The sequence below is a fragment of the Pogona vitticeps genome, chromosome 4, assembly GCF_051106095.1.
Source record: "Pogona vitticeps strain Pit_001003342236 chromosome 4, PviZW2.1, whole genome shotgun sequence".
Classification (NCBI taxonomy): Eukaryota; Metazoa; Chordata; class Lepidosauria; order Squamata; family Agamidae; genus Pogona; species Pogona vitticeps.
Window position 1 is genome coordinate 129,675,957 of NC_135786.1, and position 26,629 is coordinate 129,702,585.

General features: G+C 45.4%; 2 protein-coding genes across 3 annotated transcripts in view; one reads left to right on the plus strand and one right to left on the minus strand.

The window, feature by feature from the left end:
- The window catches only part of DIAPH1 (diaphanous related formin 1), a 133,818-nt gene extending 127,674 nt beyond the window's left edge, over nucleotides 1–6,144 (plus strand). The window contains exon 28 of the mRNA XM_072998373.2: nucleotides 4,620–6,144. Within this exon, the coding sequence (XP_072854474.2) occupies nucleotides 4,620–4,786 (167 nt within the window). The 3' untranslated portion in view covers nucleotides 4,787–6,144. The remainder of the gene's footprint in view (nucleotides 1–4,619) is intronic.
- A 5,065-nt stretch (nucleotides 6,145–11,209) lies between these two features.
- On the minus strand, nucleotides 11,210–25,990 carry LOC144588930 (putative CENPB DNA-binding domain-containing protein 1). 2 transcript variants are annotated; one of them, XR_013544694.1, is made up of 5 exons: nucleotides 25,854–25,990; nucleotides 24,993–25,061; nucleotides 13,737–13,801; nucleotides 13,560–13,618; nucleotides 11,210–13,407 (listed from the first exon to the last, which is right to left on the minus strand). XR_013544694.1 is itself a non-coding variant. In XM_078392487.1 (3 exons), exon 3 carries the CDS (start codon nucleotides 13,400–13,402, stop codon nucleotides 13,019–13,021), a length of 384 nt encoding a protein of 127 aa, XP_078248613.1. In that variant the 5' UTR covers nucleotides 13,403–13,407; nucleotides 13,560–13,618; nucleotides 13,737–13,847; the 3' UTR covers nucleotides 11,210–13,018. The 2 variants fall into 2 exon arrangements, 1 of the variants encoding a protein (XP_078248613.1); XM_078392487.1 differs by lacking the exons at nucleotides 24,993–25,061; nucleotides 25,854–25,990 and having other exon boundaries at nucleotides 13,737–13,847.
- Between the last annotated feature and the right edge of the window lie 639 nt (nucleotides 25,991–26,629).

The following is a 26,629-nucleotide window of genomic DNA, read 5'->3' on the forward strand; positions in this document are numbered from 1 at the left end:
TTTCCATCTTATCTTTAATGAAAAGCTTCTGCCCAGAGGCTCCAATATGGAATGCAAAAGAGAACAGTGGACAGTATTTTAACTTTCCCCCTTTCCCACTTCTCTTTCTTTTACTCCTATTAGGCAGGCTTGGTGGCTGATTTTCATTAAAAGCAAGGATGCAGGGGTGGGGAATAGAGAGTTGCATAGGATTAACTTGGGCCTGAAGTGAAATCTGGAGCAAAATCCACAGAGGGTTGTGTGAATAGTAATAAGGAGGACTATTGCCATTGCCTTTCAGTGGTTTGAGGAGCAGAATTTGTTTTCTTGGATGGAGCAGAACAAGTGAAATAAGCAGATATTCTGGGAAATTCATGCAAGGGTTTAAGGACTTGTCTTGCCCATAATGTCATGCGGGGGAAGAGTGCAGGTGACTTTAGCTCTAAGAGGTTTATGAGGAGGCCTTGGTTACAGTATAGTGCAACACAGGATGCAAAGGAGAAATGGCTTCCTGGGAATGAGTATGAGGTAGAACAGGTACTGGCACGTAACAGGAGGTATTTCAGAGTTGAAAGTTTTCCTATGATCACATCACATGGCCTTTGTGTTGCTCTTTTCAAGAGTCTGTTTCATTGTTGAAAGCCCTTGTCAGATACATAAAGACATGTCCCTTTTGTGTCTGGTGAAATCAGCTATCCATGAAACTGCAGCATTTCAAGCCACCAACCACAGATGTTTCACTTGTCCCCAAGAACAGGTTTTTGATATGTGAGCAGGTTTATGTGCATTGTTATATGGTACCATAAGTGTATAAATGTGGCATACGTGGCATGGTTCCTGATCTGTATATTGTACATGTTTTGTGTTTTAGTGGATGTACTGTATATGTGCATGGTGCAAGAAACAGACTTACTTGGAGGCGGTTTTCGGACTGAAAGGGTTGTGTGCATGATAGTTATATATACTTTACTCTCTCTGTCTGCATGTTCCTGTCATTTGTCATTTGCTATCCTTGGAACTATTGATAGACCAGAAGTGACTATTCCATTTTTTGGGGGGGGGGGGGCATGGCTCAGCCACCAGCCAAAGTCTCACATGATCCTTAAAGTTTGTGAATTAGATGTTCACCAGCCTTTAGCGGTATCACCACAACGTAACAAATGTTCCTGCTTCAGAATCATACTTACACCTGTTCCCTCCATATCAAATGTATTGTTCATTTCTTCTGCCTATGTGGGGTGAGTACAGGCATGGAACCAAATGGTAGGGCATTATCTGGAGTGCAGAACTTTGATGCAGAGGAGTGTATAAGGATATAGACGTAAAAAACTATTGAGCAATGCATGGGAGTCCCAACGAACAAAGATGTGAGGATACACTTTAAAAGAAAGTACATTTACACTCTCCCAAACATTCACCAGTCAGTCCAATCCATTCAAAAACATGTGTCATTTGAAGTATGTTTGTCAGAGATTTCTTTACTTAAATGGATTGTGCCTCTTTTGAGTGGTGCCTCGACTTACGAACTTAATCCATCACAGAAGATGTTCGCAAGTCGGAATGTTCATAAGTGGAATGAGCATTTCCCATTGAAATGCATTGAAACCCGATCATTCCGTTTTGGCTGTTTTTTGTTTGTATGTAGAGGCTCCGGTTTTAGGAACAAATGCAAAACTGATTAATCCGTCCTCTACCACTAAGGGGAGAATTTTTTAAAAACCTAAGATGACAATGGGGAAAGGAGGAAAGAAAGAAGGTCATCACTAGGACACACAGACCCCTCAGACAAACGTTTTTAAGCACAAAAAGAGAGAAGACAATGGGGGGGAGAGTTTGGGGTCTAAAACACATTTTAAACCCACACATGCTAAATCCACACATTTTAAACCAAACACCTTTTAAACCAAACTAAGCACCTTTTAAACAAAACACATTTTAAACCAAACCAAGCACCTGGGGAGCATAGAGAGAGAGAGAAGACAATGGGGGGGGGGGGAGACTTGAGTTGAAACTCCATTTTAGAGCACAACAGCCAGCACAGACCCTTGCAGAAAGGGTCTGCAAGACCCATCAGAGCACAGAAACATAACCCCCCATCTAGCCCAAACCAAAGCTGCAAAACCCCTGTACAGTAAATACAGTGTACTCACCCAGAACAGGCAGGCTCTGTTTTAAAAAAGAAAGTAAAAAATCCAAAAATTAAAAAAGCTTGAAAAAATACACTACGTATAGTACAGTACCAGGCAGTACCAGGCAGTCTGAGTCTCTCTCCGTCTCCACACTCTCTAACCGCTGGGGTGAGCGAGGTAGCAGACAAGCAGCCTCTTCGCTGGCCAACGGTTAACTGAAAGTTCAAATTTTCCGCTTTCCCCGCCTTCCCCACATTTAAGTTAATCAAAGCTCTGTTCGCAAGTCGGAGCAAATTTTTGCAACCAGGGCTGTTCGTAAGTCAAAATGTTCGTATGTAGGGGCGTTCGTAAGTTGAGGCACCACTGTAGCAGTGTCCCAAGGAACTGCCCTACCAAGAATCCTATGCATAAAGCATGATTAATGCTTGTGTCACATTAATTATCGTATTTATGTAACACAAGCATTAGCAGAAAAACTTTATCTCTGGAATCAGAAACTTGTGTTTTTCGTCACTCTTCCAGAATCAGTTGGATGAGGCACTTAGCTTTCAGTAATATCATTCTTCTTCATAAATATATAATAAAAGTGCATCAGTTCTATTCCATGTGCTATAGCCATTGTTCCATCTAATTTTCCACCTTTGCTGGATAGGGCTCCTGCCCTGCACGCAGGGGGTTCTGGCCACAACTGGAACCAGATCAGCCACAACACTGGCTGCAGATGCACAGCTTCTGTGCAGCTTAGAGGGAATAATGGCTATAGTCCTTTAGTCTACCAAACCAAAGTGGTAGTGATGTTTGTTTGTTTCCTTCCTTCCTTTCATTCTTTCTTTCTTTCCTTTCATTCTTTCATTCTTTGACTATGGGAGCAGAGATACATGCAGTTTTACCAGAAAGCGTTTTGTCGCAGCACATTCACTGGTCTCAGACAGAGAGAATAAGAAAATGTGATGTATTACTACCCATCCTGAAGTTCATGTGTATCTTGGTGGTGCATGGCCATGAGGATGGAATCAGAAGCTGTTGTTTTTCATGCCACAATGTACCAAATAATTATTCAATTTTATCTTCAAACTCTGCATTAAGGTCAATCCTGGTTATTATGGTTTATTACATACCAGCTTGTTCAAGTAAACAAATTTCGTTGCAGGCTACTATGACGTACAGTTGAGAGAGACTGGGAGAGGCAGAAACCTTGCCATTTTTTCTGTGTGTGGACTGTCTATAAGAGTGGGGATTAGAGCCTTGGTGGGACACTGTCTTCCTCTCTTTGGCTTCTTGTCCATCCATCTCCTCTTTTATTGCAGTATATATGTGTCTCAGTACACATCCTCAAAGCAGATTTGATCCAGGGATTAAGTTGCAGCATCATAGAATTGCATTCTTGATAGATGTTTGTTATGCTTTCTGTATCTCCATTGAATACTATTGTAGGTAGTCTTGGGCTAAAATTATCCTGCCTTTGAGCTTCCCTGGATCAACCCACTCTGTATATATCCCACAGTCCCCAAGCCAAATTGTCTGTTTTCCAGATTGTAACCCTATTCCCATGGATGTTACTAAAACATAGCATGGATTTTAATTGGGATGAAGAGGCAGCAACCAATTTGGTCATCTTCACTGAGACAGATGATAATTTGTTCACAAAATGGAAGGTGGTTGCTACTGCTTCTGGTGTGTTCCCTTTTCACCTCCACTTGTAAAGCCTAATTGTTTTGAAGTGACATCATGACAAAAGAAAAGAGTGTGTTCACCACCACAGAACTGGTGCTTTTCTGCCATCATTTCTCTTGATTGGATCACAGTTTTTCCACTGGCAGTTACTAATTGCAATGACTGTGTGGAGTTGGTTGAAGACAAGGTAGGGATGGCAAGACACAAACTGCCTACATAAAATCTTTCTTCTGTTTATTGGAATGGGAAGTTAACTGCCCAGAAAAGTAAGATTACTGGAAGCAAATATTTGGCTTTTTCACAAGGGGCTGTTCCTTGCCTGAGGCCTTCAGGTAAGAATAATTAGGTTCCTCCCTCTGCATATTTTTGTGGCAGAAACTCTGTCAACAGTCATTGAGACTGAAGATCTGTTTTGTGTTCTCCACAATGCTGCTTTTCGCCAGGTTGAAATTGTGCCAAGGATAGGGATGCTTCAGACAACTTAGCAAAAAAGCTTTCAAGAGAAATCTAACGCAGTTTGGAAATTATACATCTAAAGGCTCTGCATATTTCAAAATCACAGCTTTTAATGTATCTGTCTACATTTGTGTCTCCCTATAAGTTGCCCATATCCTTTGTTGGAGTGCTGAAAGCCGTTGTGTCTCCTGTGAGTAATTACAAAGTGAAATGGTAGTTTGAGGGGTTTGGCTGGTGTGCTGTCTTCCAGATTTCAGCTCTCCCTGTCCCTCTTTCCCCATAGCAACACAAAGCAGAGGCAGCAGCATATCCTGCAAGGCAGGCTTGAACTACAGTTTCTGAGTTGTCTTACCAATTTTTTCTTTCTTTTTCCACCTACAGCAAATAGAAAAATTGGCTGTGCTGTCACCTCATTGCTAGCTTCAGAGCTGACCAGGGAAGATGCTCTGGGTGGAAGCAAGCTAAGAAAGGACAACGATGGGGGAGGAGTCCCTGTTGAAGAAGCTCCTGATGAAACCACCAAGGGGTTAAGCAGCCGCCAGAACTAGACTTCAGTGCCAGGCTAGGACTAAAACCTTGGACAAGAGGCATTTTACAGAGGAATCAGAACAACACTGAGTCACTTTGCAATCATTTTTAAATTTTCCTTTATTTTTCATGGGCATGGGAAATAAAGCAATCAATTCTGCCTTGCCCCTTTTAGGACTGTTTTGCAACATCTTTGAGCCTTTTGTTATCCCGTACATCTCATCTTGAATCTGCCATCTGCCTTTCTCAAATCAGAGCTTTTGGCTGAGCGTGAATGGTACTTGGAGCAAAGGGGACAGACAGATGCTGCGTTAAGCACCCCTCCCCCTGCAGGCAGGTGTGGATGGGATGGCATCTCAAGAGGGGGAAAGAAGCCCAGAAGGAAAGTCTGAAGGTCAACCCATCTTCTTGCACTCATGTTGCCAAAGCAAGAATGCAGCAAACTGCCTTAACCAGGACCTTTTCAGCCAGCATTTTATTGGGGCAGCCTGGGCTGTTGGCACATCCCTGCCCCTCTGAAAAAGCCAGCTTGCAGCAGTGCTGGAGCTGGTTCTCCCCAGCACTCTTCTGTGGGAGGAAACCCTGGATCAGACATCTTAGCTGGATTCATATTTTTCCCCCCTTCATCTCATCTACTGTGCAGCGCAGCTTTCTCCTTTTCCCACTTGCGGCCTAATACTGGAAAAGAAAATGTCTTTGGGATCGCTGTGTTGCTGTGGTGGCAGGGCTGTGCTGAGTGTTAGGGAGAAGGTTCTCTTTCTGTTCTCTCATCTGCGTTGAGATGATTTTGCTGCTTGGCTGTGCTGCTATTCCTCCCTTTTTTTTTACAGGAATTCTTTCTGCCACTGTAAAAAATGACGATCTCAGTGAACTCTTGAGAAACAGTGTGGCTTGTATTCTGACAGTTAGCTGGAGGGGCAGTGTGCTGCATCTGCTTCTGCAGGCTTTTGAGCCAAGAGGAATAACTGGTGGTTCTGCACTGCTCAGCTTCAAGGCAGAGGTGGCACATATCTCCCCGAGTCTGAGTGAAAAGTGCTAACTGCAGGTCCAAAGGAATGAATTATGGGTTTGTGGTTTTCTGCTGTGTACTGTCCATGCTGGACTCACTACTGGAAGAATATGTACATTTATTGTTATGTGGCAACATCCCTTGTGTGACTTCAGCACAGGGTCTGGAAGCTGCCCCTTAAGCTTCAAATAAACTTGGGCCCCTTTGCTTTTGCAGCTGTCGTGCCATGCAAGCCAACATATCTAACCTCCCAGTGGTGGTGATGGTGGGAAACCAGTATGGTTTCTCAGAGTGGGAAGCCACTTTGCAAATGTGTCTATTTTTCTATAAGATTTTGTTTTAGTGAAAATAAGATGAAAACACCTGAAATACGCGCATGTTCCTGAAATTCCTTTCTTGCACTTCTTTGAACCCACGAACATCATTTCCCTCAGGCATCGGGTAGAAGCATCTTGGTCCCCCTCCCAAGTAGGATTTTTTTTTCACTTGGGAACCTCTGTATAACTTAATGAAACCTTATTTGCATTGCCATGGGCAAAGAAACTGCTCGGGTCATAGGAGAACAGGGAGATATATGGACTCCAGCAGCAGAATCCCTGTTTCATGGTCAGTAAGGGTGGCACAGTTTGTAACTCAGTCCTGCCTCTCCTGTCATGATAGCATAGATGTGCAGTATTGCCCCTGCAGAAAAGGGGGCCTGAGTAGTGCCATCTCTCCCAGCAATGTATTCTGGCTGTATGTCATTCTCCTTTTTTTTTTCTTTTTTTTTTTTTTATTTGAGTCTTGGACTATCAGGACTGCATTGGCTAATCTCAGCAGTTGCCACCCATTTGCTGAAACAGATTTTGAAACTGAATGTGGTCTTAGAGCAGTGGAGTGCAGAATGAGCTGTACATGATTCTCTTGCCTGTGAGCTTTTAAGACTGGCTGGCCACTTTAATGTCCAACATAGTGACAGAATTAACACACACACACACACATATCTATCCCAAACTGGAGGGTTCTCAGTCGTCACAGGTAAATTATGACAACCTCAGATTAATGTTGACATCTGAAAACTTGGAGCACATAAATGTGAGTGTTGGCTTTTCTGTGTCTCTCTCCCCAAATTGAAGAAATCTGTATCTGATTGTTGACATTCATAAAGTATGTTTTGTATTTTGCTGGCATTCATGTGCAGGCATTTGCGAAGGTTTAAATATTCACTTTAATGGCTAGAACACCACACATGCATAAAAGCCTTCAGATATCTAGGTCACAGTGTGGATAGGGCAGAGCAGGAAAACAGGAGTTATGTTCCCCACCTCTCCTGCTTTCCAGATTAGCACACACAACACCACACTACACGTTTTTTCCCTGAGTGACAGTCAGAACCCTTGATCCAAAGAAACACTTGTGAAACTAGTTCGACAAGCCCTGGGAAGATTTGAACTCATTTTTAAAACATCACCCACTGAAATGTGAATTTTGAAACTCCATTGTTTTGAAATGCATTTGGAATTGCACACAGTTTCTCATGCTCTTCCAAGAAAGCATTCCACAAAGCTAAGACAATATTTTGGGTGAGTCAGATTCTCCAGATCATAGCCAGAATTAGTAGCATTGCCAGAGGGAAGCTTAACAGAGGTGAGAGAGCAGAACTTTTGCCTGCTCTTAAGGCAGCGGTCCCCAACCTTTTTGGGACCATGGACGGGCTGAGCCTCTGAGTAAGGTGGGGCACCACCACCCCCTGCGCTCGTGCAAGTGTGTGCTCTCTCGGGTGCATGCTTCAAGTGGTGGGGGAGCACCCACCCCTTTGTGCATGCGCCCACCCACCCCTTCGCGCAGGTGCTCAGGTGCATGTGTGGAGGGGTGGGGGAATGCTCATGCCAGCGCTGGCACACATGCACAAAGCAGCTGTGGGGAGGGGAGTGTGTGCTGGGGGTGGGAGGTCTGTCTCTGTGGCCTGGTTCGGCTCAGGCCATGGACTGGCACCGGGCCACAGACCAGGGGTTGATGACCTCTCTCTTAAGGCACTAATAACAAGGAGAATGGGGGTCATAGCCTTTTCCTTCATTCTTCTTGCTAAGGAGATGGGACATTATCCTCTTTTGGTCATGTTCCAAGCTGGCCCACAGAAGCAGGTTCAGGAAGGCTAAGGAGAGGATGATGTTGTCTTCTCAGTGGCTGTCAGTAAGGCTTGTCACTCTGTAGCCCTGTTCAGACATGCTTCATTTGTCTGTCCTCCCCGTGAGATGAAGGGAGTTCAGTAGTCCCACCTCTTTCATCTTCACTTTCGACATGTGTGACAGTCCGAAGAGGTGGAAAGTGTTCTGTCTGTAGATTGTTCACTATAATCAGAAGCTCTGTCGCGCACACGCACACACACACAGAGGGAGCCTTACGGGGCTACAGCAGCCTCCCCTTTTTCAGACTGTCACTTTTGCATGTTGAAAGGAACAGTGGAGGGTGGTGGGGCTAGTGCAGTCCCCTCACTGTGAGAACAGTGATGTCGTACAATGTATGATGGGGGCTGTCATGTGCTACTACTACCTGTATGTGATCAGGGTGCAGGACCTTTCTAACCCTAGCCAGAGAGACCACAACACACACTCTCCTTCCTCTTCCTTCTCTGACCATATCAGAGGAGGAGATTCTTTTTTTAATGCATAGAGGGTCTCTATGGCAGTATACTGGGCTTAGTAAGACAGGCTGTGGTCTGATAAAAAATTCTAATGTGGCCATTATTCAGTTTCCAGAAAATTAAACTGCTTCAGTTCTCCCAGAGAAATAAGTAGCTGTGTTAGGAGGTCCCTTGAAGGGGCAAAAGCTTTGCCCCATCCCAGGACCTGATGGCCTTGTGCTTGGGCAGGTTCTGCTCCCCATCACAGCCTCCAGGTGTAGCCCATTTATTTTCTTTCCTGAAGAAGTGCACAATCGGTCACTTCTCCAGAAGAAAATACAGATTGGTAAGACTCTGTTCAGATCCCTGCCTCTGATAATGGGGGCATAAGAGTAGCTGTCACCATACAAATGGTGGCTGCCAAGCAAGGATTTTTTCCCCTTAGGAATGAGTGGAAGCACCATTTCTATGGAAGAAAATGCTTGGCCATCTTTGGGGTCATCTTTGTGAGCAGCAAGATTTAGTTTCTTCTTGTGGATTAATTCTCCTGTGGTGTCTTTTATACTTCCTACAAACAAAATATTCCACCTCTTTTTTTCTCCAATTCTTTATTCCCTCCCCTTTTTAAAATTTTTTGGCTTGATTCTCACATGGCATAATGATGTCATTTGCAGATACTGCTAGCTTGTGATGAGAAGAGGAATGTTTTGTAGGAGAACCCATGAGCCTTCAGACCAACTGCCTTTGTAGTCTGCCTATTCTGCTCTAGGCAAGGGAGAAAAGGACCATCTCTGCCTGGGAAGAAAGCACCCTCTTTTCTGGGCAGAGTTCATTCTGGGGAAGAGTTTTGGCACACAGACCATGCTGGCTTGTGCAAAAGGTAGGTTGACATGAGTCACCATTTCTGCAGTATCAGTTGACTGAAGAGTCAGGCTGGATGGTTATAGTACATTAGCCGAAAGCAGGATCAGGCTAGGACAACTGTAGGGTCCTGCCCTTGGTTCCTCCATCAGCAATATGGTGATGGATCAAGAGGGCCCAGACGTTTGAGCTTCATTCATTTGTACACAGCCAGGAGCTTACTGACCTGGTGTCACAGAGGGACAAATGGACAGACCTTAGGTCTGTATGGTAGCTCCTCTGCTTTTATGTACTTGGAACTACATGGCTAGTGCTAACGGTGCTTTTGAACTCCTAGTGACATGGATTTGCATCTGCTCCACATCACCCTAACTAATCCTGCAGGGTTTCATTTGCCCCATGGAAGGATTGTCATGGCGAGCTTCTTTCTATTAAAAAAATGATCAGGAAAAAGCAAACAACAAAATGTTTCACAAGATGATGGGGTGGTTTTGACTGCTTTTGTCTGCCTACCCCATCTTCTTGGGGACTGAGTGCAGTGTTTTTTATACGGCAGTTTGGGGATTGCGTCTAGGGCCTTTAGAACATCAGCAGAGATGGGATGTTCTCTGTCACTCTTCATCTGTCTTCTCCAACCAATAGTGTGCCACTGCGAACTTTTCAATTTTTAATTTTTTTTTGTTTTTATACTGCATTAGGGTGCAAATCACAATTCACAGTGTATTAGTTCCCCTTCCTCAAAACAAAGTTACGACACTGGGATCCTTACTGCTTTTTATTTTTATTTGAATGTTAAGTTATACTTCACAAGAGTAAAAAATTATAATTGCTAGTGCATTGAGTCATGGTTTTTTTTTTGAGGGATGTAATCATATCTAATTATTTTGTTCAAGACTGTTAATAAAAAAGTTTCCAGTTTCCTTTTTTATTTCATTGAGTACTGTTGGTGAGAGCTGTGTATTAATGTAATTCCAAGAAAACAGAACCCCAAGTATCATGAGTGTTAAAAATCAGAATCATAGAATAATTGAATCGGAAGGGGCCTATAAGGCCTTCAAGTCCAACCCTCTACTCAAAACAGGAATCCAAGTCAAAGCAGGTCTGACAGAGGGTTGTCCAATTTTCTCTTGAATGCCTCCAGCATTGGAGTGCTCACCACCTCCCCAGGTAACTGTTTCCATGGTTGTACTGCTTTAATAGTTAAGAAGGTTTTCCTGATATTCAGCTTAAATCTGGCTTCCTGTAGCTTGATCCCATTATTACATGTCCTGCACTTCAGGATGATGGAGAACACATCCTGACCCTCCTCTGTGTGACTGCCTTTCACGTATTTGAAAAGTGCTGTCAGGTGTCCCCTCAGTCTTTTTCCCCCAAGGCTAAATAGTCCAGTTCTTTCAGTCTTTCCTTAAAGAGCTCGGCTTCCAGTCTTGTTACCCTCCTCTGAACTTGCTCCAGTTTATCGGCATTCTTAAATTGTGGTGTCCATAATTAGACATAGTACTCTAGATGAGGCTAACCAATGTTGAATAGAGGGGAACTAATACCTCACAGGATTTGGAAACTATATTTCTGTTAATGCATCCTGAAATTGCATTTGCCTTTTTTTGCAGCCACATCGCCCTGCTGGCTCATATCCAACTTTTGATCAACAACAATCCCAAGGTCATCCTCACTCAATATAACTGAGCCAATTACAGTGGTGCCTCTCTTAATGATGTTAATTGGTTAAAAAAAAATCGCTGCTAAGCGATTTCATCGCTAAGCGAAACACGGTTTCCCATTGAAATGCATTGAAAACCAGATAATCCATTCTAATAGGAACGAATTGCTGTCCTTAAGCAAAAATCGCCATAGGAAACATCGCTAAGCGAAACACAGTTCCCCAATTGAAATGCATTGAAATGTATTCAATGCATCTCAATGGGGGAAAAATACAACAACAAATTAAAAAAGAGTCAGAACAAAGTCAAATTCGGTTAACAAATGGTTTAAGTGCACTTTATGATTTCAAACATTTCAAACAGTAAAGTTTAACTTTATAAATAACAGAAAAACATTTAAAAAACAGCACACATGAGGCATGAACTTTAAGTTTAGAAACTTTAACTTTATAAATAAGCCGCCCAGAGACCTCTGGGTAGAGTGGGTGGCATATAAATTCAATAAATAAATAAATAACAGAAAAATATTTTAAAAACAGCAAACATGAGGCAGGAACATTGGATTGTACAAAACTCTTTAGAAAGTGCATCAACATACAGAAAGTCTTCATAAAGTGCACAAACAAACATTACATAAATTTTTAAGGACATTACAGAAACTTTGAACGTGCTGTACAGTACAGTAAACATTACATTACAGAAACTTTTAACATTTTTAAACTGAACAAGTGAGGCTGAAGTCTGTAAACCACCTGGACCAGTGTTCAATGCAGGGACCTGGAGGCACACAAAACTGTCCCCACATCACAGCAGCAGTCTTCTAGGAGGAGGAGGAGGGGGAGGAAGAAGGCAACTGGGCACCACTGGTGGAAGGAGCAGGTTCCTCTTCCTGTCTTGGCCTCTTTATGAGGAACCTGTCCATAGTCAGCTGCTTCTGCCTCCTTTTCAGCACTCCTCTGAAAGGGGACACGATCCTTTCATCATAGGAGTTTGAAAAGTTATGTGCCAGAGCCATGTCCGGGTGGTGCCACTGCGCTACAGTCTGCACAAACTGCCAGCAGTGCAAGAACTTCTTCAGGTCCCTGGTGGACAGCTGTTCCTCCTCTGGCTCTTCTTCCTGCTCCTCCATAGCCTGTGCCTGCATCTCGACCAGCTCCTGGGTGGACAGTTCCTGGTCGTGGCCCTCCACCAGTTCAGAAATGTCCTCTGTGACCTCGAGGCCCATGTTCCTCCCCAAGGCCACAATGTCCTGCATCACTGTGGACTCTGGTGCAGGCGCAGAAACACCAGTAGCCACACAGTCTGGCCAGAGCGGGCGCCACGCAGAGTTCAAGTTCCTCTGGCTGATGCTGTCCCAGGCCGTGGTGATCATCTTGAGGCAGCCAACAATGTCAAAGTGCTCCTTCCAAAATTCAGGTTGGTGTCCTCGGTCACCTTGAAGCACTCCCGGAAAAGCTCCTTCGTGTAGCTCTTCTTAAAGTTGGCGATGACCTGCTGATCCATCGGCTGGAGTACTGGGGTGATGTTAGGCGACAGGAACATTATCTTGATAAAGCTGAACTCCTGCAACAAGTTGTCCTCAAGGCCTGGAGGATGGGCAGGAGCATTGTCCATGAGGAGCAAGGCCTTCAGTGGCAGGTCCTTCTCCACAAGGTAACGCTTCACAGCTGGGCCAAAAGCATGATTGACCCAGTCCACAAAGAGGACGCGTGTGACCCAAGCCTTGGCATTGGATTGCCACATCACCCTCAGCTGGGCTTGTCCACTTTGTGCTTCTTGAAAGCCCATGGATTCTCAGAGTGGTAGACCAGCAAGGGCTTAACCTTCAGGTCCCCACTGGTGTTGGCACAGAAGAGGAGGGTCAGACGGTCCTTCATGGGCTTGTGGCCAGGCAGCTTGCTCTCCTCTTGTGTCAGGAAGGTCCCTTTGGGCATCCTCCTCCAAAACAGCCCGGTCTCGTCACAGTTGAAGACCTGCTGTGGAAGGTAGCCCTGTGTAGTCACGACCTCCAGGAACTCCACGGCAAAGTCCTCAGCCGCAGGAACATCAGAGCTGGCAGCCTCTCCATGCCTCACCACGCTGTGTTTTGAAGCCTCTGCTTGCCTTGAACTCTTCTGGCTCAGCTGAGGTTCCGGGCTGTTGCTTCCATGAGGTCTGTGTACAAGGCCCTGGCCTTCTCACAGATGACAGCCTCAGTCACTGTGTCCCCTGCACACTGCTTCTCTCCCATCCACATAACAAGGAGCTTCTCCACCTCCTCCAGGACAGCTGGCCGGTTCTTTGCGATCCTGGTGACACCCTGAGCTGCATCCGTGGCAAGGATCTTCTCCCTCATCGCTACAATGGTGCCAATGGTAGATGGATTCCTGCCGTACTCCCTGGCAATGTCCGCGATGCGCTTGCCTCCATCGTACTTCTGGAGGATCTCCTTTTTCATCTCCAGGGTCAACTTCTCCCTGGTCGGCTTGCCAACCTGGGCAGAAACAGGCTTCTTGGGACCCATGTCAGCTGTTGTTACGTTAAAAAAAAACAGCCAGTGCTTTACATCTGCTTCACCTTCCCACACCTGGCCAAAACTGCCCTGGACAAACAAGTGGCATAAAACACACCCCCAGCACAAGCTAAGAAAAAAAAACACAGGAGAACAAATTCAGACCTACCTCTTCCTGTCCCAGAAGCTATGGAGAACTAGACTGCAGGCCACGCCACAGGAGGATGCCTGACCAAAGAAATTTAGAAAGAAATTAGACTTAGCATAACTAACCCCCCAGCACAAGGTAAGAAAAAAAAACAGCATAACTCCCCCACCACAAACAGGAGAACAAATGTAGACCTACCTCTGGCTGTCCCTGAAGCAGCAAACTCCACCTCAGGCCACGCCACACGAACCGCAGGAGGGTGCCTGACCAAAGAAGAAAAAATTAAACTTGGCACAACCTCTCCCTCCCCCCAAAAAACAAGAGAAGAAATGCAGACCTACCTGTGACAAACCCAGACCTACTGGGATATGCCACAGTTTCACTAAGCTGCCACCAACCATTCCCTATAAGAAGTCACACAGACCAGGGATGGATTTTTAAACAAACAAAGGAATAAGGTTTATTTAAACAACACACAGGGAAAATAAAATGATCAGGTGAATAAGATACAGTAACGTGGCTTAGTCTCAAACATACATACACACAGTTTGGTTCACACAGAACACTTAACTTGAAGCACAGACCCTGAACCTATCAGTTCTGGCTAACCATACAGACACCTGAACCTATCAGGTTGGTACTGACTGACACACAGTAGGACCCTGTCTGACACACAGACTCCCACTCAAGCTTCTTCTTTCAGCTTGTTACATACAGCACTGATGTTACCTGTCTGTCATGGGTTTGGAGGGAAAGTTCCATCCTATGGGGAGTGGAAGGCGGGACATCAGGAGGAGGGGCTGTACTGTATATATAGGGGAAGCCTGTGTGGAGAGTTTAGAAGATGCTGAGAGACACTGGGTTGTGACGAAGCAGCAGCTGGGAAGAAGAAGCTGTTGTGGGAGTCTGTGTGTCAGACAGGGTACTACTGTGTGTCAGAGTACCAACCTGATAGGTTCAGGTGTCTGTTGGTTAGCCAGAACTGATAGGTTCAGGGTCTGTGCTTCAAGTTAAGGGTTCTGTGTGAACCAAACTGTATGCTTGTATGAGTGAGAATAAGCCACGTTACTATATTTTATACATCTGATCATTTTATTTTGCCTGTGTGTGTATTTAAATAAACCTTATTCTTTTTATTGTTTAAAAATCCATCCCTGGTCTGTGTGACTTCTTACAGGGAATGGTTGGTGGCAGCTTAGTGTAACTGTGTGACATATCCCAGTAGGTCTGGGTTTGTCACATTGATTGGTGTCCAGCGTGTGGGATACGACTGGTCCAGTTGTCCAGCGGTCCAGCAAAGCCTTGGCAAGTGTGCCCAGAGCAAGGGGGGTCTAGTCAGGGACAGTCTGAGGCGCGTAGGTAATCTTCTAGGTGTACCTCACGGGGAGGTGCGCTAGTAGAAGAACGTGCCAACTGGGGAGACTTAGATTAAGGTGCTCTGAGGTAGCCTAGTTTTGGCGGGAAAAAGCTGAGGCAAAACTGCATAGTAACAGCGAGCTAGCTTGCCAGCTGAGAGGCCCAGCAGAGGGGGGTAGGCTCTGACTCGATACTGTTGCAAGTTAGTGCTGAAGAACAGCAGCAATCTCTAGGGAAAGCTGGTTCTGAGGCAAGAGGAAAAAAGTGGTCGTTTTATTTTGAGGCTTGACTTTTTAAAGCAGCCTGTTCTGAGGGGGGGTATGCCCTTGACTCGAAGCCAAGTAGCAGACATGAGTGAAGTGAAAGACCCCCAGATTGACCAAGGTTCTGAGGATGAATTTGGCTCAGTGCAGGGTGACAGCACAGGAGAGCAGGACCCAGAACTCAGAAAAATACTCCTAGCCCAACAGCATGAACTGAGGGTGAGGGAAATGGAGGAAAGATTAGAGAGAGAAAGAAGGGAGGAAAGGGAAAGGCAATTTGAAATGGAGCAAAGGGAAAGAGAGAAACAAAGGCAAATTGAATTAGAGAGAGAGAGAGAGAGAATGGAGAGGGAAGAAAGAATGGAGAGAGAGAAAATGGCGTTTGAATTAAGAAAACTGGAACTGATGAATCAGAATAATAATAATAATAGGGATTCTGAGGGAGGCCAATTGTCTAAGGCTGACCTGAAGAAATTCCCTGTGTACCACAAGGGAGATTGTCCTGAGGTGTTCTTTTCCTTAGTGGAAAGAGCGTTTGTGGACTTCTCAGTGAGTGAAACTGAGAAGATGACCATCATGCGATCTTTAATCAGTGGTAGCCTGGCTGAGGTATATGCCGAGATGCCTGAGGAACTGATGAAAGATTTTGCAGAGTTTAAAAAACTGGTGTTTGCCAGACATGGGATAAATGCAGAGCAGCTGAGACAAAGATTCAGGTCCCTCACCAAGAAACCAGAACAGACTTTCACCCAAGTGGGGGCCCAATTGATGAGGCTGCTTGAGAAATGGCTATCGCAGGAGGGGACAGAGAACTTTCAACAGCTTAAAGATTTGATAGCGCTGGAACAGTTCTATTCAGTCCTGCATGGGGAATTGAAATTCCAGGTGAGGGAAAGGAAACCGAAATCTGTGGCAGCAGCCGCAGAGATCGCAGATTTTATTTCCCAAATAAGAAAGCCCTTGGGTGAGGGGAAATCTGTAGGTAAACCCAAAGAAACCTACAGCAAGTACTCTCAGGGACCAGGGAAAAGCCAGCAAGGGGGAGGGGCCCATGGTGAAGGGAAGCCCTCAGACATGAAACCAAGACCTCAGATTTTGGAGGGAAAACCAAAACAAGATGAGAGAGAATCAAAATACACCAGAAAATGTTATTTCTGTCAGGGAAAGGGTCATCTAATCTCAGAGTGTGAGAAATTAAAGCAGCTAAAAGGAATGGTGCCTCAGAATGCTAGTGGGACCAAGCCAAAAGCTGTGTTCTGTGTCCAGAAAGAGCAAGGCTCAGTGTCACTGAGGGAGCCTGTTGCCATGACTACTCAGTCTGGAACAGCTACCTCTGCTGATCAGGCTGAGGAAAATGGTCCTCTTATAGAGGTAAAGCGCTGCTTGCTGATAAAAACAGATTCTCAGTTGTTTGAGACAGCAGGGGTGGACGTAGGAATACTTGACCGTCAGTATAGGGGGCTGCGGGACACTTGTTCCCAGGTAACCCTGTGCCATCCAGATATTATTCCTAGGGAGTTTATAATCCCAAATGAGAGCATGAAGGTGGCAGGGATTGAGGGGCAGGTAATCTCTCTGCCAGTAGCAGAGGTACCTGTCAACTTTCAAGGCTGGAGGGGGGTTTGGCGGCTAGCGATTTCATCGACTCTGCCAGCAGCCGTGCTCGTGGGAAATGACCTGGCTGAACATGTGAAACGGGTGCTAGTGATTACACGCTCACAAGCCACCACGGGGACAGTTCAGGGGGGTAATGATGAGCCAGAGACGGAAGCAGAGGGGAGTTCAGAAGCTGTGGTGGAAACCTTAACCACAGACAGCAGATTTGGACAGGAGCAAAAGGCAGACGCCACTCTCCAAAAGTGTTTTGAACAGGTGACTGACGCCCAGCTAACACCTGAAACCCCAGTGAGATTTCTGGAGAAAAAGGGGATTTTATATAGAGAGACCCTGAGGAATATCTCAAAAGGGGGAGATGGGATCAGAAGTCAGCTGGTGGTACCTGAAAAGTATCGCCCCATGATCTTACAAAGGGGTCACTCTGACATGTCTGCTGCACACTTAGGGGTGAAAGGGCCCCTTGATTTGATCAAGCAAGATTGGGAGCAGATCACCCAGGATGACCAACTAGACGTTGTGACATACATAGACACCTTGATGAATGACCTAAGGAGAAATCTAGAGCTGGCAGCAGAAAACCTGCAAGCTCAGAAGGTCAGACAGAAAACATGGTATGACCACAAAGCTAGAGAGAGGCACTTTGACCCAGGGGAGGAAGTGCTTTGGCTTAGGCCCTGCAGAGAGAATAAACTGCAGCTCAAATGGGCAGGACCATATAGGGTCATTTCCAAGATGTCAGACCTGAACTACCTAATAGAGCAGGAGGAGAACCAAGCAAGGAGGGTGGTTCATGTGAATGCCCTAAAACCCTACTACAGAGGGGAACAGAGGGTTTTATTCGCGATAAAAGCAGCTGAGAGTGAGGAAGCTGAATTACCCTTCTGGGAGGGTAGAGGGGAAGTAAAATACAACCCAGAGGAGGTAAAGATCAGTCCTGCACTCACCCAAGACCAGCAGCAAGAACTAAAAATGCTGCTTAGTAAATATCAACAGGTGTTTTCCAACAAGCCGGGGATAGTGAAGGGAGTGATGCATCGGATCCACACAGGGGATGCACCCCCGCAGGCAGTATCCCCATACCGAGTAACGGGACCCTATAGGGACAAGGTGCGGAAGGAGCTGGACGAGATGCTTAGGGAGAACATAATCGTCCCCTCTTCTAGTCCTTGGTCCTCTCCGATAGTCCTTGTGGACAAGCCTGATGGGAGCATTAGGTTTTGTGTCGATTACAGGAAATTAAACCGTGTAACCACTCCTGATGCCTACCCAATGCCCAGGCTAGACAACCTGATTGAAACCATAGGGGGTTGTCGGTTCATCTCATCATTGGACCTGGTAAAGGGATATTGGCAATTAAGAATTGATCCCAGGGATCAAGAAAAGACTGCCTTTTGCAGCCCTTTTGGTCTCTATGAGTTTCGAGTCCTGAGCTTTGGTCTCAGAAATGCACCAGCCACATTCCAAAGGCTGATGGACCAGACCTTGGCAGGGCTCAGTGACTTTACAGTGGCCTACATTGACGACATAGGGATCTTCAGTAATACCTGGGAAGATCACCTGATACACCTGGAGTTAGTGCTGCAGAGGTTAAGTGCAGCAGGGCTAACAGTAAAGGCCAGCAAGTGTCAGCTGGGTAGCCCAGAAATAAAATACTTGGGTCACATGGTAGGGGGAGGAGTGATAAAACCCCTGGAGGCCAAAATAGAAGCTGTTCGTGATTGGCCTAGACCCAACACCAAGAAAAAAGTCAAATCATTTCTTGGGTTGGTGGGCTACTACAGAAAGTTCATCCCGAGGTTTAGCGAGATTGCGGCTCCGCTGACCGATCTGACGAGGAAGAAGACGGATGACCGCATCCCGTGGACCAGCGACTGTGAGGCGGCGTTCCAGAGGTTGAAGGAGGCGTTAATCAACTATCCTGTCCTGCGTGCTCCAGACTTCGACCGGGAGTTCATCATCTACACCGATGCGTCTAACAGCGGGGTAGGAGCAGTTCTGTGCCAGGAGGATGAGAATGGTGACCAGCATCCAGTGTCCTACCTGAGTAGGAAACTTCAAAAAGGTGAGAGACATTTGGCAACCGTGGAGAAGGAGTGTTTGGCCATAGTCTACGCGATCCAGAAGGCCAAGCCTTACATCTGGGGAAGACATTTTATTCTGTGTACTGACCATTCACCATTGCAATGGTTAAAGACAATGAAAACCCACAATAGCAAACTTATGAGGTGGGCTTTAAACCTACAGGACTATGACTTTGAAGTGAAGGTGGTCAGAGGGTCAGTGAACTGTGTTGCTGACGCCTTATCAAGAAGACCTGAAGAATGAAGACGGCGAAAGAACATGGACTATGTGTATATAATGATGACAAAAAGTAAAATGTACCTGTTTTTTTTTGAAGTTGGTTTGTATGAATAAAGGTAAATTGATGTAATGTATATGGTAAATGTTTAAATGCATAATTGCTATGGTTAACTTAGAATGTAAGTATAAGTAAGTATAATATGGTATGTATAACTGTTGTTGTGTGTTTTATTCAGGTTGTTTTTTGGTGAAAAGCACGTTAGCTTTCCCCCTACAAAACAACTTATAAAGAGGGGAGGTGTTACATACAGCACTGATGTTACCTGTCTGTCATGGGTTTGGAGGGAAAGTTCCATCCTATGGGGAGTGGAAGGCGGGACATCAGGAGGAGGGGCTGTACTGTATATATAGGGGAAGCCTGTGTGGAGAGTTTAGAAGATGCTGAGAGACACTGGGTTGTGACGAAGCAGCAGCTGGGAAGAAGAAGCTGTTGTGGGAGTCTGTGTGTCAGACAGGGTACTACTGTGTGTCAGAGTACCAACCTGATAGGTTCAGGTGTCTGTTGGTTAGCCAGAACTGATAGGTTCAGGGTCTGTGCTTCAAGTTAAGGGTTCTGTGTGAACCAAACTGTATGCTTGTATGAGTGAGAATAAGCCACGTTACTATATTTTATACATCTGATCATTTTATTTTGCCTGTGTGTGTATTTAAATAAACCTTATTCTTTTTATTGTTTAAAAATCCATCCCTGGTCTGTGTGACTTCTTACAGGGAATGGTTGGTGGCAGCTTAGTGTAACTGTGTGACATATCCCAGTAGGTCTGGGTTTGTCACACAGCTCTTCTCCAGCTTCTCCTAACTTCTCCACACAAGCTCCACATATATATACAGTACAGCCCCTCCTCCTGATGTCCCGCCTTCCACTCCCCATAGGATGGAACTTTCCCTCCAACCCATGACAGACAGGTAACATCAGTGCTGTATGTAACACCTCCCCTGTTTATAAGTTGTTTTGTAGGGGGAAAGCTAAGGTGCTTTTCACCAAAAAGCAACCTGGACCCAAAACAAACAAAAACAGTCATATAATAACATACAATACCATACTTACTTATACTTACACTCTATTAGGCATTTAAACATTTACCATTAACAATACATCAAGTTACCTTTATTCATACAAACCAACATGTTTAATAAACAGACACATTTGACTTTTTGTCATCAAAATATATACATAGTCCATGTTTCTTTCGCCGTCTTCATTCTTCAGGTCTTCTTGACAAGGCGTCAGCAACACAGTTCACTGACCCTCTGACCACCTTCACTTCAAAGTCATAGTCCTGCAGGTTTAAAGCCCACCTCATAAGTTTACTATTGTGGGTTTTCGTTGTCTTTAACCATTGCAGTGGTGAATGGTCAGTGCACAGAACAAAATGTCTTCCCCAGATGTAAGGCTTGGCCTTCTGGATCGCGTAGACGACGGCCAGGCACTCCTTTTCCACGGTTGCCAAATGTCTCTCACCTTTCTGGAGTTTCCTACTCAGGTAGGACACTGGATGCTGGTCACCATTTTCATCCTCCTGGCAAAGAACTGCTCCTACCCCGCTGTTAGACGCATCGGTGTAGATGATGAACTCCCGGTCGAAGTCTGGAGCACGCAGCACTGGATAGTTGATGAGCGCCTCCTTCAACCTCCGGAACGCCTCCTCACAGTCGCTGGTCCACGGGATGCGGTCATCAGCCTTCTTCCTCGTCAGATCGGTCAGCGGAGCCGCAATCTCGCTAAACCTCGGGATGAACTTTCTGTAGTAGCCCACCAACCCAAGAAATGATTTGACTTTTTTCTTGGTGTTGGGTCTGGGCCAATCACGAACGGCTTCTATCTTAGCCTCTAGGGGTTTTATCACTCCTCCCCCTACTATGTGACCCAAGTATTTTAATTCTGGGCTACCCAGCTGCAGTTTGTTCTCTTTGCAGGGCCTAGGCCAAAGCACTTCCTCCCCTGGGTCAAAGTGCTTCTCCCTACCTTCCTGGTCATCCCAAGTTTTCTTTCTAACCTTTTGAGCTTGCAGGGTCTCTGCTGCTAGCTCTAGGTTTCTCTTTAGGTCATTTATTAAGGTGTCTATATATGTCACAACGTCTTGTGGGTCATCCTGGGTGATCTGCTCCCAATTTTGTTTGATCAAATCAAGGGGCCCTTTCACCCTTCTCCCAAATAAAAGTTCAAACGGACTGAACCCGGTACTGGCTTGTGGCACTGATCGATAAGCAAACAAAAGGGATTGCAGCTTCTGGTCCCAATTGTTTGGATTCTCTGCCAAGTAAGCCCTAATCATACGCATTAGAGTCCCATTGAACTTCTCAGTTAACCCATTACTTTCAGGGTGATAGGCAGTGGTTTCCTTGTGTTTAATTCCACAGATTTGCCATAACCGTTTCATGAGCTTCGATGTGAACGATGCGCCCAAATCTGTGATTATTTCTGAGGCAAATCCCATCCTGGACATATACCCCACCAAGGCATCTGCCACTGTGTTAGTTTCAATGTTAGTCAAGGGAATGGCTTCAGGGTACCTCGTGGCATGGTCCACAATGGTGAGAATGAACCTGTTTCCCCTCTTTGTGGCCTTGGGCAAAGGTCCCACAATATCCACCCCTATACATTTGAACGGAGTGTCAATCACAGGCAAAGGGCACAACTTTGCTTTGGTCCTGTCATGGTTATTCCCCTGCCTCTGACACACATCACATTGTTTACAGAACTCTTTGATCTGCTTCCCTATTTCAGGCCAGTAAAAATTCTGTGTGATTCTCTACTGTGTTTTGTTCACCCCTAAGTGCGCAGCAAACATGTCAGAGTGCCCCCTTTGTAAGATCATGGGGCGATACTTTTCAGGTACCACTAGCTGACTTCTGATCCCATCTCCCCCTTTTGAGATATTCCTCAGGGTCTCTCTATACAAAATCCCCTTTTTCTCTAGAAATCTCACTGGGGTTTCAGGTGTTAGCTGGGCGTCTGTCACCTGTTCAAAACACTTTTGGAGAGTGGCGTCTGCCTTTTGCTCTTGGCCAAATCGGCTGTCTGTGGTTAAGGTTTCCACCACAGCTTCTGAACTCCCCTCTGCTTCCGTCTCGGGCTCTCCAGTACCCCCCTGAACTGTCCCCGTGGTAGCTTGTGAGCGTGTAATCACTAGCACCCGTTTCACATGTTCAGCCAGGTCATTTCCCACGAGCACGGCTGCCGGCAGAGTCGATGAAATCGCTAGCCGCCAAACTCCCCTCCAGCCTTGAAAGTTCACAGGTACCTCCGCTACTGGCAGTGAGATCACCTGCCCCTCAATCCCTGCCACCTTTATGCTCTCATTTGGGATTACATACTCTCTAGGAATAATATCTGGATGGCACAGGGTCACCTGGGAACAAGTGTCCCTCAGCCCCCTATACTGATGGTCAAGTATTCCTACGTCCACCCCTGCGGTTTCAAACAACTGAGAATCTGTTCTCACGAGCAAGCAGCGCTTGACCTCCACAAGAGGACCATTTTCCTCAGCCTGACCAGCAGATGTAACTGTTCCAGATTGAGTAGCCATGGCAACAGGCTCCCTCAGTGACAAGGGGCTTTGCTCTTTCTGGACACAGAACACAGCTTTTGGCTTGGTTCCACTCGAATCCTGAGGCACAATTCCTTTTAGCTGCTTTAATTTCTCACACTCTGAGATTAGATGGCCCTTTCCCTGACAGAAATAACATTTTCTGCTATATTTTGAGTCTTTCTCATCTTGTTTTGGTTTTCCCTCCAAAATCTGAGGTCTTGGTTTCATGTCTGAGGGCTTCCCTTCACCATGGGCCCCTCCCCCTTGCTGGCTTTTCCCTGGTCCCTGAGAGTACTTGCTGTAGGTTTCTTTAGGTTTCCCCATCGATTTCCCCTCACCCAAGGGCTTTCTTATTTGGGAAATAAAATCTGCAATCTCGGCGGCTTCTGCCACAGATTTCGGTTTCCTTTCCCTCACCTGGAATTTCAGTTCCCCATGTAGGACTGAATAGAACTGTTCCAGCGCTATCAAGTCTTTGAGCTGCTGAAAGGTCTCTGTCCCCTCCTGAGATAGCCATTTCTCTAGCAGCCTCACCAATTGGGCCCCCACTTGGGTAAAAGTCTGCTCTGGTTTCTTTGTGAGGGACCTGAATCTTTGCCTCAGCTGTTCCGCATTTATCCCATGTCTGGCAAACACCAGTTTTTTAAACTCTGCAAAATCTTTCATCAGTTCCTCTGGCATCTCTGCATAGACTTCTGCAAGGCTGCCACTGATTAAAGATCGCATGATGGTCATCTTCTCAGTTTCCCTTACTGAGAAGTCCACAAACGCTCTTTCCACTAGGGAAAAGAACACTTCAGGACAATCTCCCTTGTGGTACACAGGGAATTTCTTCAGGTCAGCTTTAGACAATTGGCCTCCCTCAGAATCCCTATTGTTATTATTGTTCTGGTTCATCAGTTCCAATTTTCGTAACTCAAATGCCATTTTCTCTCTCTCCAAGTCAAATTGTCTTTGCCTCTCCCTTTCCTGCATTTTTTCTCTCTCTAATCTTTCCTCCTTTTCCATTCTCTCTCTCTCTAATTCAAAATGTCTCTGTTTCTCCCTTTCCTCCATTTCCCTCACCCTCAGTTCATGCTGTTGGGCTATGAGCAATTTTCTGAGTTCTGGGTTCTGTTCTCCCGTGCTGTCACCCTGCACTGAGCCAAATTCATCCTCAGAACCTTGGTCTACCTGGGGGTCTTTCACTTCACCCATTTCTGCCATTTGGCTTCGAGTCAAGGGCATAATCCCCCCCCCAGAACAGGCTGCTTTCAAAAGTCAAGCCTCAAAATAAAGCGACCACTTTTTTTTTCTTTTGCCTCAGAACCAGCTTTCTATAGATTGCTGCTGTTCTTCAGCACTAACTTGCAACAGTTGCGAGCCAGAGTCTACCCCCCTCTGCTAGGCCTCTCAGCAGGCAGGCTAGATCACTGCTACTACACAGTTTTGCCTCAGCTTTTTTCCCGCCAAAACAGGCTGCCTCAGAGCTCCCTAATCTAGTCCCCAGTTGGCACGTTCTTCCACTAGCGCACCTCCCCGTGAGGTACGCCTAGAAGATTACCTACGCGCCCTCAGATTGTCCCTGACTAGACCCCCTTTGCTCTGGGCACACTTGCCAAGGCTTTGCTGGACCACTGGACAACTGGACCAGTCGTATCCCACACGCTGGACACCAATCAATGTGACAAACCCAGACCTACTGGGATATGCCACAGTTTCACTAAGCTGCCACCAACCATTCCCTATAAGAAGTCACACAGACCAGGGATGGATTTTTAAACAAACAAAGGAATAAGGTTTATTTAAACAACACACAGGGAAAATAAAATGATCAGGTGAATAAGATACAGTAACGTGGCTTAGTCTCAAACATACATACACACAGTTTGGTTCACACAGAACACTTAACTTGAAGCACAGACCCTGAACCTATCAGTTCTGGCTAACCATACAGACACCTGAACCTATCAGGTTGGTACTGACTGACACACAGTAGTACCCTGTCTGACACACAGACTCCCACTCAAGCTTCTTCTTTCAGCTCTTCTCCAGCTTCTCCTAACTTCTCCACACAAGCTCCACATATATATACAGTACAGCCCCTCCTCCTGATGTCCCGCCTTCCACTCCCCATAGGATGGAACTTTCCCTCCAACCCATGACAGACAGGTAACATCAGTGCTGTATGTAACACTACCTACCTTTTGCTCTCCAAAAAGTTCTGGAAAACGCCAACATCACCGAAGACCACACCACACCAACCTCAGCAAAAAGATGATGCCTAAAATAAAACTTGGCATTACCTTCCCCCCCCCAACACAGGAGAAGAAATGCAGACCTACCTTTTGCTGTTCCAGATGTTCTGGAAAGGTCCACCCACCGAAGGCCACACCAAACAACAGAAAGGATGCCTGCAGGAAAAAGAAAGAAATCAAACTTGGCATCAGACTTTTGCATTCAAACACCCACAACAGAAGCTACTGTATCCCCTAAGTTTCCCCTGCAGGGTACCCAAAATTTTAAATCACATTTCTGCATTTTCCTCCCACACAGAACCAATGCAATAGCAGATCCAAATTCTCCCAGGAAAAAAATTTTAAAAGGCAGTTTTAAACTTTAAATCCCAATGCAAGACTCCAGCCATCCCAAAAACACCCTGCAGTTCCCCCCCCAAAAAAATAAGAATGAGACTTCTGCAGAACTCTCTCACACCCAAGGAAAGCAATCCAAGGGAAAAAATTTAAAAGGCAGTTTTAAACTTTAAATCCCAACTTTTAAAAGGCATGCACAACCCCCCCACACAATTTACCCCAAAATAAGAAAATAAAAATACAGTACAGTAAAAAAAATTAAACTTTTAAAGGCTTGCACAACCCCCCCTGCAATTTACCCCAAAACAAGAAAATAATACAGTACAGTAAAAAAATTTAAACTTTTAAAAGGCTTGCATAAAGCCCCCCTGCAATTTACCCCAAAATAAGAAAATTAAAATACAGTACAGTAAAAAATGTAAATGTTTAAAAGGCTTGCACAAAAAACCCTGCAATTTTCTCCAAAATAAGAAAATTAAAATACAGTACAGTAAAAAATTTTAAACTTTTAAAAGGCATGCACAAAAAACCCCCTGCAATTTACCCCAAAATACCTGTAAGACTTATGCAATAAAACCCACCACCCACACAAGAGAACAAATGCAAACTTGCCTTCTGCTAGCCAAGTTCTCCAGAAGAAACCAAAGTTGCTCCTGACGAAGTCAGCCCTGGAACTCCACGTGCAAAAGTAAAGCCAGGCTGCATGGGGAAGGGTTTTTAAACCTTCTCTGCACAAGGCACAATGCATCCTGGGTATTGACTGTTTAAATTTGAAAGAAACTTGCAACATGGAAAAACACCAATGCACCCTGGGTATTGACTGTTTAAATTTGAAACAAAACAAAAAAAACAGGGAAAAACACTCTGGAGGCAGTCGCATTGCGAAACAGCGACCGTTAAAACGCCATTCAAGCAAAGCACGACCTCCGGGCTGTCAAAACCATGGTTAAGCAAAACAGGGGACCCAAAATTTAATTGCTATGCGAAGCATGGTCCTGACATTGCTAAGCAAAAATCACCCATAGGGACCATCGTTAAACGAAGCGTAAAAACACTCTGAAAAAGTTGTCACTAAGCGATTTTGTCGTTAAGCGAGGCACCACTGTATATAACTGCATTTGTTTTCCCCCTCTACGTATAGAACTTTGCACTTATCCCTATTGAGGTTCATTCTCTTGTTTTCAGCCCAATGCTCAAGTCTATCAAGATATTTTTAAATTGTGTTCCTTTCTTCCAAGATATTAACTATTTCACCCAGTTTTGTTTCATCTGCAGATTTGATTACTATTCCCTCTACTAATAGACTAATTGTGTAGAGACACGCTCTCCCACACATTCTGGGAGTGCAGAGGAGTTGATCCTGTTGCCTGCACACTGTACCATCATGA

Excerpts from the sequence above, each read along its gene's own strand:
- LOC144588930 (XM_078392487.1), bottom strand. The coding sequence starts at position 13,402 with ATGGGTCCCAAGAAGCCTGTTTCTGCCCAGGTTGGCAAGCCGACCAGG.